The sequence below is a fragment of the Bos javanicus genome, chromosome 8, assembly GCF_032452875.1.
Source record: "Bos javanicus breed banteng chromosome 8, ARS-OSU_banteng_1.0, whole genome shotgun sequence".
NCBI classification, from domain to species: Eukaryota; Metazoa; Chordata; class Mammalia; order Artiodactyla; family Bovidae; genus Bos; species Bos javanicus.
The window spans coordinates 87,176,237-87,195,313 of record NC_083875.1 but is presented as its reverse complement, the minus strand read 5'-3'; the positions used below and the strand labels follow the sequence as shown (position 1 = coordinate 87,195,313).

At 41.2% G+C, this 19,077-nt stretch overlaps 1 protein-coding gene across 5 annotated transcripts in view; it reads right to left on the bottom strand.

Moving 5' to 3' along the window:
• The window catches only part of AUH (AU RNA binding methylglutaconyl-CoA hydratase), a 220,688-nt gene extending 206,166 nt beyond the window's left edge, over positions 1-14,522 (bottom strand). For 4 of the 5 annotated variants that reach the window (XM_061426280.1, XM_061426281.1, XM_061426279.1 and 1 more), the window contains exon 1: positions 14,162-14,473. In XM_061426280.1, the coding sequence (XP_061282264.1) occupies positions 14,162-14,423 (262 nt within the window). In that variant the 5' untranslated portion in view covers positions 14,424-14,473. Of the gene's footprint in view, positions 1-14,161 lie in introns of all 5 variants that reach the window. The other variant, XM_061426278.1, reaches the window with a different exon arrangement.
• Positions 14,523-19,077: the final 4,555 nt, after the last annotated feature.

Genomic DNA, 19,077 nt, shown 5'->3' with positions numbered 1-19,077 from the left:
AGACTTTATTTTGGGAGCCTCCAAAATCACTGCAGATGGTGACTGCAGCCATGAAATTAAAAGATGCTTACTCCTTGGAAGGAAAGTTATGACCAACCTAGATAGCATACTCAAAAGCAGAGACATTACTTTGCCAACAAAGGTCGGTCTAGTCAAGGCTATGGTTTTTCCTGTGGTCATGTATGGATGTGAGAGTTGGACTATGAAGAAAGCTGAGTTTTGAAGAACTGATGCTTTTGAACTGTGGTGTCAGAGAAGACTCTTAAGCGTCCCTTGGACTGCAAGGAGATCCAACCTGTCCATTCTAAAGAAGATCAGTCCTGGGTGTTCACTGGAATGAATGATGCTAAAGCTGAAACTCCAATACTTTGCCCACCTCATGAGAAGAGCTGACTCATTGGAAAAGACCCTGATGCTGGGAGGGATTGGCGGCAGGAGAAGTTGACGACAGAGGATGAGATGGCTGGATGGCATCATTGACTCGATGGACATGGGTTTGGGTGAACTCCGGGAGCTGGTGATAGACAGGAAGGCCTGGTGTGCTGCAGTTCATGGGGTCGCAAAGAGTCAGACATGACTGAGCAACTGAACTGAACTGAACTGATAAGATACTTCTCTCTCTCTGACTTACTTCACTCAGTATGACACTCTCCACTCTCTAGGTCCACCTTTGTTGCTGCAAATGGCATTACTCCATTCTTTTTAACAGCTGAGTAATATTCCATTGTATGCATATACCACCTCTTCTTTATCCATTCCTCTGTTGATGGACAATGGGTTGCTTCCATGTCTTGGCTACTGTAAGCAGTGCTACAGTGAACACTGAGGTGCATGTTTCTTTTCAGGCCATGTTTTTCTCTGGATATATGCCCAGGAAAGGCATTGCAGGGTCATATGATAGCTCTGTTTTTAGTTTTTTCAGGAACTTCCCTACTGTTCTCCATAGTGGCTGTTCCAATTTACATTCTTACCAATAGTACAAGAAGGCTCCCTTCTCTCCACACCCTCTTCAGCATCTGTTGTTTGTGGGTTTTTTGAGGATAGCCATTCTGACCAGTCTGAGGTAATATCTCACTGTAGTTTTGACTTGCATTTCTCTAATAATTAGCGATGTTGAACATCTTTTCATGTGCCTACTGGTCATCTGTATGTCCTCTTTGGGGAAATGTCAGTTCAGGTCTTCTGCCCATTTTTTACTCACAGACTTAGAAAACAAACTTACAGTTACTGGGGGGAAGGGAATAGTTAAGGACTTTGGGAAAAGTCATGTACACACTGCTATATTCAAAACAGAAAACCAACCAGGACCTGTTGTATAACACATGGAATTCTGCTCAATGTTATGTGCCAGCTTGGATGGGAGTGGGAGTTTGGGAGAGAATGGATACATGTATACCTAAGGCTGAGTCCCTTTGCTGTTCACTTATTGTGAAACTACCACAATATTGTTAATTGGCTACACACCAGTACAAAATGTTTCTGATGTTAAAAAATTAAAATTTTTTTTTTCAAAATTAAATGAAACAATGAATTTGTTACTAAAGAAATGCAAATCAAAAACCACAAAAATTACTTTATGCCCAGTAAGATGGCTTTAATTTTTTTAAAAAAGAAACACGCATTGACAGGGATGTGGAGAAATAAGAACTCTCATAGAACTCTCACACAGTCTGGTGGTTTCTCCAAACACCAAACATAAAGTTACCACATGATTCTACTCCTAGGTATCTACCCAAGAGAATGAAAACATACATTCAAACAAATAACTATTCACAAAAAAGTTATATCCATTCAATGAAATAGTATTCAGCCATAAAAACAAATGAAATGCTGATACATGCTGTAAAACAGACGAACTCTGAAAACATTAGGCTAAAGAACTCAGACATAAATCACACATGGTATGATTCTACTTCCATGAAGTACCTGGTATAGACAAACTCCATAAAGACAGAAGAGAAATTAGTGGGTTTTGGAAACCTTGGGGAGAAAGGGATGAGGAGGAAGTGAGTAAGAACCATTTCGAAATGGTTTTGAAAGCAATTTGAAAGGAATTAAGACAGTGGTGATGGTTGTAAACATGGAATAACCTAAAAACTACTGGATGTACACCTTGAAAAGTTAAAATGGTTAATTTTGTACTATGTGAATTTCATCCACATAGACCAAAAAATAATAATAATAATAATTATAGTAGGGGATACTAAACAAGATGCTACTGCAGAGATCCAGGTGAGAGATCACATAGGCTGCGGAGCAGAGGCGGAAAGCACATGCTTCTAAAGATAAACTGAAGGTAGTACCAACATAAATATTATCAATAACATTACAAACTCTGTTTATATTCAATCTCTAGATAAAGCACCAGGTCAATCTCTAGATACAGCACTGGATAAGAGAACAAGATGCAACTATCAAAAGTTCTGATGATATAAACTAAGGTTACAAATAACAGAAATTGTATAGGTAGAAGATTATAATCCTAGCCCTAACCCTAATTAGGGTTCTAAAAATATAAAGAACTAACCCAGAAATCTTTCACTTGAATACAAAGAGAATATGCAGCAATTTTTATAATATCCAAATTTTAGAAACATTAGAAAATCATTAACAAATGATGATTATAAACCTAGAAAATCCAAATCAAATAAAAAACCACTGCAAACAAAAGCATATTTATTTGCAACACATGAAATTAATACATCCAGAAACAATAGCCTTCCTATAAAGAGAAATAGAGAAACAGAGGGAGAAAGGAAACCACTTAGAAGATACACTGAAACAAATTATTTCATTTTTATGAACCAGACAGGAAGCAGGATGACCTGGGATACAGGTAACATAAATGAGCAAGCCCTAAGGGTAGGCACTTTTTAAACTGTCCTTTTAAAAAAAAAAAGGTAGAATTAAACAAATAGAAACATCATGTTTTTATGTTTAAAAAAAACATTGTATAAATATTCTAATTTTAAACCCAACACAATGTCAATAAAAATATTAATAAGCCTTTTTCTGAAATTATACATGAACATTCCAAAACTCTTGCAGAAAAATAACCATGCAGGAAAAGGAATGAAAACAAATTAAAAAAAAAGAGTAAAGATGAAGGAGTGAGTACCTGGCCCTACTGAAACACAACACAGCTTTAATCATAAAATAATGGAGAACAACAACATCTACAGAGATCATAAAACAGAACAGAAAGACAGTATGGAAATTCAGCTTGTCATAAAAATGCCCTTCAAAACAGTGAAGTAACGATGATTAAGCAGTGTTGGGACAACTGTATAAAGACTTGGAAAAAGATAAAGCATCTGTATCTCACTGCAATGATAATTCCTTTATTTTTATCTTAGTGGTTTCAAAAAATGGGGATTTTCTATCATTCCTACCATTCTTCTATAAAAATACGTTCTTCCCTACCACACTGTTTCACGTAATCTCTATGGCTTCATGGATTCTTTATTCAAGGTGTTATATAATCCTTTAACACTGTTCCATTAATCCATAAATGTTCAAATTACCCTAGATATGCTCAGTGAGAGCCCTGTAAGGCTGTGCCCTGCCACGATCCTTTTATTATTTGAACACTTCCTTGCTTCCTGGCCCACAAAGATATTCCAGGCTCACCTTTCACTTTCCCTGCTCCAGACCTGAAATCAGCCACTTCTCCAAAAAGTCCTGGCTTCTTTCAATGAGGGAATAGTCTTTAGAAACCAAAATCTGGATATCAGATATGTTTACTGCTACCATGCTACTTCATTTCATTTAGACAATTTTAGTGGTCAGAAAAGGAAATAAATGTAAATATGTATACATACAATATACTTATGATTTTTATAAGTTTGTCCTGGTAACTCTAATTCGAATCCAATGCAACAAGTTTCTTCCTCACTTCCCCCCATCCCATACTTATACCATCTCTCTCCTTCTCTTTTTTCATCATAATGAAAAGTCTAATTTCCAAGACCAACAGGTTTTCATTTGCTCTATTCTACAATAAAAGGAAAACAAATTCAGAACTATTAAGCCCAACTACTACTAACAACACACTATTAAATAAATGTCAATGTTCTTTCTGACTTATAACTAAATGATAACTTATTCCAAACAATAATGCAATAACGTATGTGGTGACTGTAGCTTACAGAAAAGTGTAAAGAATGACAGCAATGGTATGGGAGGAAAGAAATGGGAATATGCATTTATACCTTTACCACTATGAAGTCATATAGTGTTATTAAAAGTAGATGTAGATTAGTTGTAAACATGAACTGCAAATAACATGGCAACCAATAAAATCTCTAAAAAAGGGTAACTGATAAGCTAAAAGGGAAGACAATTGGCAGAAAAAGAGTGAAAGTCAAAAAATGAAAGAAAAAAATAAGGGCAATGAATAGAAAACAGTTACAAATACATAATAATCCAACTATTTCAATAATCAATTTAAATATGAATGGTCTAAAATACACTAATTAAAAGACAGATACTGTCAGAGTGGATTAAAACAATACCCAACCATATGACATATACAAGAAATCCACTTCAAAGACACACACTGATTTAAAAAATCAAAAGATGAAGAAAGATAATGCTAACACTAAAAAAGGGCCTCTCAGTTGGCTCAGTGGTAAAGAAATCACCTGCCGATGCAGGAGTCTTGAGTTCAATCCCTGGGTCGGGAAAATCAGTAGAAGGAAACGGCAATGCAATTATGTATTCTTACCTGGAAAAATCCCGCAGACAGAGGAGCCTGGCGGGCTCAGTCCATGGGATCACAAAAGTCAGACACAACTTAGCAACTAAACACAACAACACTAATAAAACCTGGAGTGGTAACATTAATTTCAGAGAAAGCAGATCTCAGAACAAAGAACAGTCTGAGTGAGAAAAGGGGATAATGTTGGTGGGGTCATTTCTCCAACATAATAACCCATGTGTATTCACCAAACAATAGAGCTTAAATTTGCATGATTTAAAAACTGACAGAATTACAAGGAGAAATAAACAAATCCATCATTACAGTTGCAAATTTCAACTCGCCTCTATCACTAATAAATCCAGCAGGCAGAAAATCAATTAACGATATCAGTTCAGTTCAGTCGCTCAGTCGTGTCCGACTCTTTGCAACCCCATGAATCGAAGCACGCCAGGCCTCCCTGTCCATCACCAACTCCAGGAGTTCACTCAGACTCACGTCCATCGAGTCAGCGATGCCATCCAGCCATCTCATCCTCTGTTGTCCCCTTCTCCTCCTGCCCCCAATCCCTCCCAGCATCAGAGTCTTTTCCAATGAGGAATACCAACCAAAAAATCAACTAAATCTAATTGAATACTATATCTAACTGAATATAGAATACCGCATCCAACAACAGCAGACTACTCATTCTTCCCAAGATCATATGGATATTCACCATGACAGACCATATTTTGGGCAAAAAGCACACCGTAACAAATTTAAAATAGAAATCATACTGAAGTATGCTCCTAAATAACAATGGAAATAAACCACAGGAATCAGTAACAGAAAGACAGCTGGAAAACTTCAAAATACTTGGAGATTAAATAAGGTACTTCTAAGTAAAATATAAGTAAAAGAAGAAATCTAGAGAGAAATTTAAAATATTTCTAACTAAATGAAACTGAAAATACAACTTACCAAAACATATGTGTGTGTGTGTCCCCGCCCCCGCCCCCCCTCCGCCCCTCCCCCCTTGCCGCTTAGGAAGCACCACTATGAACAAAGCTAGTGGAGGTGATAAAATTCCAGTTGAGCTATTTCAAATCCTAAAACATGATGCTGTGAAACTGCTATACTCAATGTCAGCAAATTTGTGGCCACAGGACTGGAAAAGGTCAGTTTTCATTCCAATCCCAAAGAAAGACAATGCCAAAGAACGCTCAAACTACCACACAATTGCACTCATCTCACACGCTAGTAAAGTAATGCTCAAAATTCTCCAAGCCAGGCTTCAGCAATATGTGAACCGTGAACTTCCAGATGTTCAAGCTGGTTTTAGAAAAGGCAGAGGAACCAGAGATCAAATTCCCAACATCCGCTGGATCATCAAAAAAGCAAGAGAGTTCCAGAAAAATACCTATTTCTGCTTTACTGACTATGCCAAAGCCTTTGTGTAGATCACAATAAATTGTGGAAAATTCTCAAAGAGATCAGAATACCAGACCACTTGACCTGCCTCTTGAGAAACCTGCATGCAGGTCAGGAAGCAACAGTTAAACCTGGACATGGTTCCAAATCGGGAAAGGAGTACATCAAGGCTATATATTGTCACCCTGCTTATTTAACTTATATGCAGAGTACATCATGAGAAACGCTGGGCTGGAAGAAGCACAAGCTGGAATCAAGACTGCCAGGAGAAATGTCAATAACCTCAGATATGCAGATGACACCACACTTACGGCAGAAAGTGAAGAACTAAAGAGCCTCTTGATGAAAGTGAAAGAGGAGAGTGAAAAAGTTGGCTTAAAGCTCAACATTCAGAAAACTAAAATCATGGCATCCAGTAGTGGAAACAATGGCTGACTTTATTTTTGGGGGCTCCAAAATCAATACAGATTGTGACTGCAGCCATGAAATTAAAAGACGCTTACTCCGTGGAAGGAAAGTTATGAGCAACCTAGACAGCATATCAAAAAGCAGAGACATTACTTTGCCAACAAAGGTCCATCTAGTCAAGGGTATGGTTTTTCCAGTAGTCACGTATGGATGTGAGAATTGGACTATAAAGAGAAAGCTGAGCACAGAAGAATTGATGCTTTTGAACTGTGTTGTTGGAGAAGACTCTTGAGAGTCCCTTGGACTGCAAGGAGATCCAACCAGTCCATCCTAAAGGAGACCAGTCCTGGGTGTTCATTGGAAGGACTGATGTTGAAGTTCAAACTCCAGTACTTTGGCCACCCGATGCGAAGAGCTGACTCATTGGAAAAGACCCTGCTGCTGGGAAAGACTGAGGGCAGGAGAAGGGGACGACAGACGATGAGATGGTTGGATGGCATCACTGACTCAATGGACTTCAGTTTGGGTGAACTCTGGGAGTTGGTGATAGACAGGGAGGCCTGGCGCGCTGTGGTTCAAGGGGTCACAAAGAGTTGGATATGACTGAGCGAACAGAGTCAGACACGACTGAGTGACTGAACTCAAAATATGTGTGACCCAGCAAAAGCAGTGCTTAAAGAAAAACTGATAACACTGATGCACTTATTAGGAAGTGGAAATCTATATTTCCACCTTAAGAAACTAGAAAACAAACAACAAATTAAATCTAACGTAAGTGTGAAAAAATTAAAAATCAGAAGAAATCAATGACATAAAAACAGAAAATCAGTAGACAAGAAATCAGTTAAATCAAAACTTAGTTCTTTAAAAAGATCAATAAATTGATAAATCTCTAGCCAGGCTCGCCATGGGAGAGAGAGAAAGAAAGAAAACAAATTACTAATATCAGAAATCTTTTGAAAGAAAATATAAAGTACTAACATGAGAAATTCATCACTACTGAATCTCATTGATACAAGCATAATAAAGAAGCATTACAAACAACTATATGCCAACGAATTTGCTAAGTTATATGAAATAAACCTACTTTCTGAAAGGCACAATCTACTAGGACAAGAAAGAGATAAGTCAAATAGACCTACATCTATTAAAGAAATGTAATTAACAATTAAAAGCTTCTAGAACAGAAAACATCAGGTACAGACAGTTTCACTTGTAATTCTACCAAAACATTCAAAGAAAAAAATGATATAATTTCTCTTCCAGCTACAATGATATACAATCTCTTCTAGAAAATAGAAGCAGAAGGGGCACTTCCTTGCTCATTCTATGAAGCAAGCATTTCCCTTATACCAAAACCAGACAAAGATATACCAAGAATGGAAAACTAAAGACCACTATCTTTCATGAACATAACTGCAAAAATCCTCAATAGACTGTTACCAAATTAAATGCAGCAATGTATAAAAATAATTACACACCAAAATCAAGTGGGATTTATTCCAGGTGTGTAAGACTGGTTCAATATTTGAAAATCAATTAACATAATCAATCATATAAAAGGCTTAACAAGAAAAGTCATACAATCATGTCAATAGATGCAGAAAAAGAACTGGACAAAATTCAACCAGATAAGGGCTTCCCTCATATTTCAGCTAGTAAAGAATCTGCCTGCAATGCAGGAGACCCTGGTTCGATCCCTGGGTCAGGAAGATCCGCTGGGGAAGGGATAGGCTACCCACTTCAGTATGCTTGGGCTTCCCTTGTGACTCAGCTGGTAAAGAATCCGCCTGCAATGTGGGAGACCTGGGTTTGATCCCTGGGTTGGGAAGATCCCCTGGAGAAGGAAAAGGCTACCCACTCCAGTATTCTGGCCTGGAAAATTTTTGGGGTCTCAAAGAGTCAGACATAACTGAGCGACTTTCACTTACTTTCACCCAGATAAAAACACTTATAAGTATGTAGCTCTTCCAGCTACAATGATATACAATCTCTTCCAGAAAATAGAAGCAGAAGGGGCCCTTCCTTGCTCATTCTATGAAGCAAGCATTTCCCTTATACCAAAACCAGACAAAGACATACCAAGAATGGAAAATTAAAGACCACTATCTTTCATGAACATAACTGCAAATTATGAACATAATTGCAATAGACAGAGGTTCCTTCAACCTGATAAAGGACATCTACCAAAAACCCACAGCTAATATCATACTTAATGGTGAAAGAATGAATGCTTTCACCACATATCAGGAAAAAGACTTGGATGTCTGTTCTTTTATTCTACCCTGTAATGGAGGCTCAAGGAAAGAGATTACACAAGAGAAAGAATAACAGGCATCCAGACTGGAAAAGAATAAGTAAAATTTCTTCTATGTGCAGATGACATGGATCTTGTATATATATAAATATTAAGAAACCCAGTAAAAAAATTATGAGAATAATTAAGCAGGTTCAGCAGGGTTGCATGATACAAGATCAACATACAAAAACAACTGTATTACTGTAGGACGGCAATGAGCAATCTGAAAACTAAGAAAAACAATTCCATTTACAGTAGCATCCAAAAAGAATGAAATAGTTAGAAATAAATTTAACAAAAATCGTGCAAGACTTATACACTGAAAAAATACAAAACACTGCTGAGTGAAAAGATATTCCATGTTCATGCAATGCTTAATTTGCTAATGCTAAGTCACTTCAGTCGTGTCTGACTCTGTTCGACCCCATAGAGAGCAGCCCACCAGCCTTCCCCATTCCTGGGATTCTCCAGGCAAGAACATTGGAGTGGGTTGCCATTTCCTTCTCCAAAGCATGAAAGTGAAAAGAGAAAGTGAAGTCGCTCAGTCGTGTCCGACTCTTAGCGACCCCAAGGGCTGCAGCCTATCAGGCTCCTCCGTCCATGGGATTTTCCAGGCAAGAGTACTGGAGTAGGGTGCCACTGCCTTCTCCATGCTTAATTTAACACTGTTAAAAATGCAATATTCCCCAAATCGATCTACCTATTCAATGCAATGCCTATCAAAATACCAGTTGACTTGACTTTCTTGAAAAAACTGAGAATTCTCTAGAGATTCTTTGATATTCAACAACAAAAATAAGTAAATAAATAAATTGTTGGTCAGTTGTTGCTTTAGTGGCTAAGTCATGTCCAGCAAGTCCATGCACTGTAGCCTGCCAGACTCCTCTGTCCATGAAAAGTGTACTAAAACCTAGGTTCTTCAAAATTAACAAGGATGAAAAGACAACCCATAGAACACGAGAAAATATATTCAAGTTATATATCTGAATAGGGACTTGTTTCCAGAATATATAAAGAACACTTACAATTCAACAACAAGAGAACAACCCCATTAACAAGGATTTGAGAAGACATTTCTCTAAAGAAGACATACACATGGACAATAAGCACGTGAAAAGACACTCATCAGTTCAGTTCAGTTGCTCAGTCGTGTCCGACTCTTTGCGACCCCATGAATCGAAGCACGCCAGGCCTCCCTGTCCAACACCAACTCCTGGAGTTCACTCAGACTCACGTCCATCGGGTCAGTGATGCCATCCAGCCATCTCATCCTCTGTCCTCCCCTTCTCCTCCTGCCCCCAATCCCTCCCAGCATCAGAGTCTTTTCCAAGGAGTCAACTCTTCATGTGAGGTGGCCAAAGTACTGGAGCTTCAGCTTTAGCATCATTCCTTCCAAAGAAATCCCAGGGCTGATCTCCTTCAGAATGGACTGGTTGGATCTCCTTGCAGTCCAAGGGACTCTCAAGAGTCTTCTCCAACACCACAGTTAAAATGCATCAATTCTTTGGTGCTTAGCCTTCTTCACAGTCCAACTCTCACATCCATACATGACCACAGGAAAAACCATAGCCTTGACTAGATGAACCTTTGTTGGCAAAGTAATGTCTCTGCTTTTCAATATGCTATCTAGGTTGGTCATAACTTTCCTTCCAAGGAGTAAGTGTCTTTTAATTTCATGGCTGCAGTCACCATCTGCAGTGATTTTAGAGCCCAGAAAAATAAAGTCTGACACTGTTTCCACTGTTTCCCCATTTATTTCCTATGAAGTGATGGGACCGGATGACATGATCTTCGTTTTCTGAATGTTGAGCTTTAAGCCAACCTTTTCATTCTCCACTTTCACTTTCATCGAGAGGCTTTTGAGTTCCTCTTCACTTTCTGCCGCAAGGGTGGTGTCATCTGCATATCTGAGGTTATTGATATTTCTCCTGGCAATCTTGATTCCAGCTTGTGTTTCTTCCAGTTCAGCGTTTCTCATGATGTACTCTGCATATAAGTTAAATAAACAGGGTGACAATATACAGCCTTGACGTACTCCTTTTCCTATTTGGAACCAGTCTGTTGTCCCATGTCCAGTTCTAACTGTTGCTTGGACAAGAACAGCGCTGGTAAAGAACATGGAGAAAAGTGGAAGGACTACAAAGACACTCCAGAAGATGTGAATGCATGAGGAAGGAGCAGGTATTAAGAATAACTTGCATTATGCATTTGCTTATTTGTTCTCTTTCTGCCAGAAGCTGGTACAAAGCTCAGAAAAACTATTTTTAAAATGGGTCACAATTACAAGTAGAAGTCTGTTGGACTGGGAGAAGGTTGGTAGGGACAGGAGATAGGTCATTCCAGAAGGTGTGTGCAGAAGCACTGACACATAAGAGGAGGAAAGGGTAAGGCTTAGGTGCAGCAGAAAGGAGATGCATGATCTGTAAATATCTGCAGTTGTGAGAGCTTGCAGACATTAGAGACCACTGCTACTGCTGCTAAGTCACTTCAGTCGTGTCCGACTCTGTGCGACCCCATAGACGGCAGCCCACCAGGCTCCCCCGTCCCTGGGATTCTCCATGCAAGAACACTGAAGTGGGCTGCCATTTCCTTCTCCAATGCATGAAAATAAAAAGTGAAAGTGAAGTCGCTCAGTCGTGTCCAACTCTTCTCGACCTCATGGACTGCAGCCTACCAGACTCCTCTGTCCATGGGATTTTCCAGGCAAGAGTACTGTAGTGGGTTGCCCCTGCCTTCTCCATAGAGACCACCAGAGGTTTCTAACTGAACAGAGATGCAATTCTTGCTTGGGCTTGAAAAAATAACTCCAGCAGCAAGGCAAAGAATAAACTGGGAAGGAGAATGACTGGAGACCTATAAAAGAGGCCACTGCAGAAAACCAGGAGAGACCTTTGTAAACCATAACCAGTACCACTGCTCTAAATACTAAGTAGGCTGGACAACAATGCAAGAAATAACAACTAAAGAAAGTTGGTGTCTAACTGAGCTTCCACAACAAATTACAAATACGGAACTCCGAAAACCTATGAGAGCTGATATATTCTGCACTTACCTACCTCCAGCAGCCTAACAAGGCCTACAGGGCAGAGAGCAGTTTGGGGCTCCTCTGACCCAGCAGAGTCATCATACTGCCTGCAGACTCCTGAGAGGACAGAATTTTGGACTCGCCTCTAATGAGAAGCAAAGACACCACGGAGACGCCTTCACTTCCATCAGCCTTGCCATGCTGTTTTTCTTTACACTGCTTATTGCTGGTTTGACAGTAAAGCAAAGCCTATATAATGTTAGACAAAACTAAGTTGTCACCTGGCCAATCCTGAAAGGAAGCGTGTCAATTTTCTTAAAAAAACTGTATTTACTAGTAGCTGATTTTTACATTTCAAGTGACTGAAAACATTCTGAATTTATACTCTGATTTCTTTCCCTTGATCCAGTTGAAATCTAACTGAAGGACTTTTCAGAAATTTTATGAAAATTTATTTTCAGTGTGCATATTTGCTGCTGCTGCTGCTGCTGCTAAGTCGCTTCAGTCGCATCCGATTCTTAGTGACCCCATGGACTGCAGCCTACCAGGCTCCTCCGTCCATGGGATTTTCCAGGCAAGAGTACTAGAGGGGGTTGCCATTGCCTTCTCTGGTGCATTATTTAGATTAAAAAAAGTACAGAATATGGTGCATATTACTAGCTGTACCTGCAATGCTTTTGTGTCTAATGTACTGTTGGTACACCTAATGTAACTGAAATCCTCCCAAGAGATGGGACAGCTCTAGTCACTCCAGTGCTAATCTACTTTCCAGTTGAATTTCTCAGTATTCTGCAGTTATGCCATACTACAACCACATTCGCCCTATGTCATTTCCCCAGAACATCATACATGTTCATATGCCGTGCCTTTAACCATGCTCTTCTGCCAGGAATAATAAATAAATGAAATTACTCATCATATACTTCAGAGCACCCACTAAGAGCTAGATTGATACTTAGTGGGCAATTAATATCACACTCCCATCTAGTCTCCACAGCAGCCATACAAAGTCGGTATTACTTTTTCTATATTACACATTAAGAAAATAGAAGCACAGAGAAGTTTGCCTCAGTAATGTCAAATTCCATTGCAAGGAACGCCTTGGACGGCATATGCATCTGGCAAAATCCTAACTTGACCTTCAGAACCTCCCCTCTGGAATCTTCCAATCTCACTGAATACAGTTGATCATATGCCTCTTGAGGGTATTACAACCTTTTGCTCTCATCAAGCCTTTAAAGTTAGCATAATCTTTTAATCAGCAGTATCTCTCGATATATTAGCAACTTACAGATATCAAACATGACTTAACTGGTTTTGCACTTCTGTTTAACAGATTATAGGTGCTCAACAACTGCATGTCAAAATTCGAAGACTACTCTTCCGGCACGCTGCTGTTTCCACCTTTCATGATCCATTTAGCTTCTTCCAACAAGGCAAGAGAAAGGAGCTGGGCTTTAACAGCATTCCTACCGACTGGCGCACACCCTGGATCATTACCCTTCCTCCCACTGTATTATTTTGCTAAAGCATCTGTCTCCTCCCACTAAAGGAGCTCAAGGGCAACATCAATATCATCCCCAATTGTGTCTCATCCCCAAGCTTAGCAAAGGAACTGGAAAACCAAGAAAATACTCAAAATTGTCTAATTGAAGTGAAAATAGTCCACAAAACTATCTTTCTAAGGTAAAATGAAAAGAAAAAAATTTTTTCAAATGAACAGCTTTAAATTGACGAATATTCAGAATAATAAAGTGCACTTTCACTGCAGCTTCTAAAACTCTCCCCTTCACAGCTGAGTTAACCGAAAGCAATTACAGAGCAAGAATGAAATCTGGAAGCAAATATCATTCACCCGATGTATTAATCTTGGCTCATCGAAAGATGAAAGCGTAAGCTGCATTTCTGTCTTTGGCGCCAAGGGCTACTTCTGCAGGTAAGCTGCTCCGTAGTACATCTTTAGGCATGTGCTTAGTTGTCCACCCCTGGGACTGTAGCCCGCCAGGTTCCTCTGTCCATGGAATTCCCCAGGCAAGAATACTGGAGTGGGTTGCCATGCCCTCCTCCAAGGGATCTTCCCAACCCAGGGATCGAACCCAGAGACAAAACCAGGTCTCCCGCATTGCAGGCAGATTCTTTACCTTCTGAGCCACCAGGGAAGCCCTCTTTAGGCATGGAAAGCACTAAATAGCTGTAAAGCATGAGTGGGGGAAGGGAGGACACCCCTCGTCGAGCCTCTCCGTAGACACTGACGTCAGCCCAAACACGCGACCTTGAGACGCTTTCCTAGGACCCACGGTCACCGGGTCACACCCCTCACCTCGGTTCTCCTCCTCCAGGTACCGCACCCGCAGCTCGTCCTCAGTCTTCACCTCTGCGCTGTAGCCCCTCTGCCAGGCCGCTCCCCCGGCCGCAGGCGTCCAGCCCCGGGCCCATATCGTCGAGTCGACCCGTGGGCACGTCCAGGAGCCGGGAAGCCTCCACCTGGGGCCTAGCCGCGCACAGCAAGCAGCCACCAAGCGGGCACGGCTGGCCTGCAAAGTGCCCAAGGCCCCGGGTGCCGCGGAAGCCGCCACCGCCATGTTGTCTGTTTACGGCGTGGGCCCGCAGCTGCTGCCCCGCCTCCGTCGCGCGCTAGCCAGCCCCGCGCACGCCGCAGGGCACGCCCAGGCCCCGCCCCCGGCTCGCCCCGCCCAGCCACGCCTCCGGGGTCTCCTCCTGACAGGCTCCGACAGGGAATCCTCGCCCCGCCCAGCACCGATGACGGAAGTTTCCACACGCTCAGGCCTCCCTTGTCTGACACGAGGTGTCCTAGCTTGTGCACTCAAGGCAGCGGGAAAGTAATTCTCCAAGGCTGTGGAATATTTTTAGGGAAACAAGAATTCCTGGGAGAGAGCCCCCTCTCTGCACTCTCTGGGGTCCTGAGTTAGCTGCAAAGGTAAACCGAAACGTTTGGTCTCAGGTTTGGCTGACAAGGTAGCGGCACTGCCTGAGACCCCAGTTTTCTCATGTGTTAAGAGTCTTGTCATTGTTTAATCGCTAAGTCATGTCCGACTCTTTGCGACCCCACGGACTGTAGCCCACAGGATCTTCTGTCTATGGGATTTCCCAGGCAAGAGTACTGGAGTGGGTTGCCATTCTCTTCTCCAGGAAATCTTCCCCATCCAAGGGTCAAACCTGCGTCTCCTGCATTTGTAGGCAAGTTCTTTACCACTGAGCCTCCAGGAAAGCCCCGTAAGAGTCGTGGGTTATCAGTTAAACGTGCCTGTAAACATAGGTGATATGTACCATAGGGAGTTCAGGAAGGGCATGAAGCTCAGTTCAGTTCAGTCGCTCAGTCGTGTCCAACTCTTTGCGACCCCATGAACCGCAGTACGCCAGGCCTCCTTGTCCATCACCAACTCCCGGAATTCACTCAAACTCACGTCCAGTGAGTTGGTGATGCCATCCAGCCATCTCATCCTCCATCGTCCCCTTTTCCTCCTGTCCTCAATCTTTCCCAGCATCAGGGTCTTTTCAGATGAGTCAGCTCTCCACATCAGGTGGCCAAAGTATTGCAGTTTCAGCTTCAACATCAGTCCTTCCAATGAACACTCAGGACTGATCTCCTTTAGGATGGACTGGTTGGATCTCCTTACAGTCCAAGGGACTCTCAAGAGTCTTCTCCAACACCACAGTTCAAAAGCATCAATTCTTCTGTGCTCAGCTTTCTTTATAGTCCAACTCTCACATCCAGACATGAACACTGGAAAAACCATAGCCTTGACTAGATGGACCTTTGTTGGCAAAGTAATATCTCTGCTTTTTAATATGCTGTCTAGGTTGGTGATAACTTTCCTTCCAAGGAGTAAGCGTCTTTTAATTTCATGGCTGCTTTCACCATCCGCAGTGATTTTGGAGCCCAGAAAAATAAAATCTGACACTGTTTCCACTGTTTCCCCATCTATTTGCCATGAAGTGATGGGATGGATGCCATGATCTTAGTTTTCTGAATGTTGAGCTTTAAGCCAACTTTTTCACTCTCTTCTTTTAATCTCATCAAGAGGCTCTTTAGTTTAACAGCCAATGAAAACAAGAGTTCTCAGCCCACTAACTCAGGCAAGTGGCACGACCCTTCCCAGAGTCCAGTAATCTGGTGCCACCATTTTAACAAAGAGGCTCAACCCAACCTTGTGCAGAGGTGGGATTTAGAGCACAGAGGCCTTTCCCTCAACCAGACGGGCAGAATATCAACTTAAAATGTAGGTGTCCATCAAAGTGGTCTTGCCAGGTGGCACAGTGGTAAAGAATCCACCTGCCAATGCAAGAGACACAAGAGACTTAAGTTCGATCCCTGGGTCAGGAAGATATCCTGGAGCAGAAAATGGCAACCCTCTCCAGTATTCTTGTCTGAAAAATTCCATGGACAGAGGAGCCTGGTGAGATACAGTCCATGGGGTGACAGAGTCAGACATGACTGAAGTGACTTAGCACGCACGCCTCCAATGTTAGACCTTCAGCTTTATACAAAGTAAAAAGATAAAGCCAACTGGGTTCCATTTTTGTGTCTGCTGTGAGAATGTCACTGAGGACATCTTTTATTCTATCTTCTGTAAAGTAACACTTTGCAATCTCGTGAAGTTGAAGGAAGGAACTTCCAAGGAAAAACTGCTTCCTCTGGTATCTTTTCCCTTTTCTTATAATCATGTTCACTTCTGCTGAGAAACTCAGAATTTAATTTACAGCTCAACTACCACAATACTTTTAATTATTTACTGTTTAAATTATTTACTGTATAATATTTATTAAATATTAATTTCAATATTTATAAAATTATATATTTATAAAATAATTCTAAATTTTTGATATTTAATATTAATTTTAATATTATTTAATCAATAGGTAATTAAATATCTCTTTACTATTCTTTTACATTAATTGCTAATTGTTTTGATATCTTTATGTTGGTTCATCAATAGATTGTAAACTCAAGTAAAGGAGTTACAGAACACCTGACACAGTACTATTTGAAATAATACAATTTCAGAAAATACTTGTGATTGATTAGGAAAACTGCAGAAGGCTAGTCATAGATTGTTTGTGTTACATTAGAAATCGGAGAATGAAAAAAAAAAAGAAAGAAAGAAATCGGAGTATGGACCTCCCTGGTGGCACAGTGGATAAGAATCTGCCTGCTAATGCCGGGGACACAGGTTCAATCCCTGGTCTGGGAAGAATCCATATGCACTGGAGCAACTAAACCTGGGTGCCACAACCACTGAGCCTGTGCTTTAGGGCCCATGAGCCACAACTACTGAAGCCTGCCCACCCTAGTACATCCGCCTCAACTACTGCGCCCGTGAGCTGCAACTACTGAAGCCTGCCCACCCTAGAGCACATCCGCCTCAACTACTGAGCCCATGAGCCGCAACTACTGAGCTTGCCCACCCTAGAGCACAACCGCCTCAACTACTGAGCCCATGAGCCGCAACTACTGAGCTTGCCCACCCTAGAGCACATCCACCTCAACTACTGAGCCCACGAGCCTCAACTACTGAGCTTGCCCACCCTAGAGCACATCCGCCTCAACTACTGAGCCCACAAGCCGCAACTACTGAGCTTGCCCACCCTAAAGCACATCCGCCTCAACTACTGAGCCCACAAGCCGCAACTACTGAGCTTGCCCACCCTAGAGCACATCCGCCTCAACTACTGAGCCCACGAGCCTCAACTACAGAGCTTGCCCACTCTAGAGCACATCCGCCTCAACTACTGAGCCCATGAGCCACAACTACTGAGCTTGCATGCTGCAACTACTGAAGCCCATGCACCTAGAGACAGTGCTCCACAAAAAGAGAAGCCACTGCAATGAGAAGCCCAAGCACATCAAGGAGGAATAGCCTCCACTCGCTGCAACTAGCAAAAACCCATGCAAAGTAATGAAGACCCAGCACAGCCTAAATAAATAAAATTTTAAAAGAAATCCGAGTAAAATGGATGGCCTATGGCTTTGATGAGCACAGAACCAGTTGAGAAAATACCATTTGGGAACACTTGCTTCTTCCCTAAATGTTGTGACTCTGGTCCTTATTGAAAGGAGTCATGGGGATATCCCCGTTTGTAAAGAAAATTGATTCTTAAAAATTAATGCAAATAACAAATATCACCATGATTGTAACAACCTGTTGGGGTGACAACTAATACATCGTTGTTGCTACTTAGTCACTAAGTTGTGTACCACTCTTTTGTGACCCCATGGACTGTAGCCCTCCAGGCTCCTCTGTCCAAAGGATTTCCCAGGCAAGAATACTGGAGTGGGTTGACATTTCTTTCCCAGGAGATCTTCCTGACCCAGGGATCAAACCTGTGTCTCCCACATCAGCAGGCAAGTTCTTTACCACTGAACCACCAGGGAATCCCCAGACAATTAATATAGTATTGCCAAATATCAGGTCAGACAGACATGACTTTGGATCCTATCTCCACATTGCTTTGCTTTGAGACACTCAGGCATTATTTAAATAATCCATGCTTCTATTTCTTTGTTTGCAATATAGCTAGCATGATACCTATTTCACCTCACAAATTCTTTTACTTCAATTTCTCCATCTATAGAATGGGAAGGATTATGTCCATTTTATAGGATTAATAACATAAGTATGTGTGGAAGTTAATAAAAGGAAATCTCAACTAAAATCAGTCTGAAAGGCCTATGGAGGGAGCTCTCACACCCTACCATTCATTCATTGTCAATCACCCCAAAAATGTAGAGGACAACTACCCCAACAGGAAGCTAATCAATTACTTACCCCAGGAAGTAATTTGCACTCACAAACAGGAAGTACAACTACTTTACTGCTCCAGGGGAGGAAGAATAAATTCCTTCTTGCCCAACAAATCAAGCCAATGGAAAACACCACAGCTCAGCCAGTGAGGAGCCAGCATCACCTCAACTTTTACTGTCTTGCAATAAAATTTTATTTTTTTCTTTGCTGATAATGTCTTTTCCTTGTCCTGCCATCTTAACTATAAAAACCTTCTTTGCTGTGCAACCTCTCTGAGTAGTTCTTTGTTTGCCAGATGAGATGCTGTCCAATTCATGAATCATTTTATAAACCAATTAGATCTTCAAATTTACTCAGTTAAATTTTGTGTGTTTTTTTTTTTAAATAGATCATGTCCATTTAATAGGATTGATGGGATAAGTATGTAAAGCTCTTGACAGGGAAATGGAATCATAATAGATAAAGTTAACCA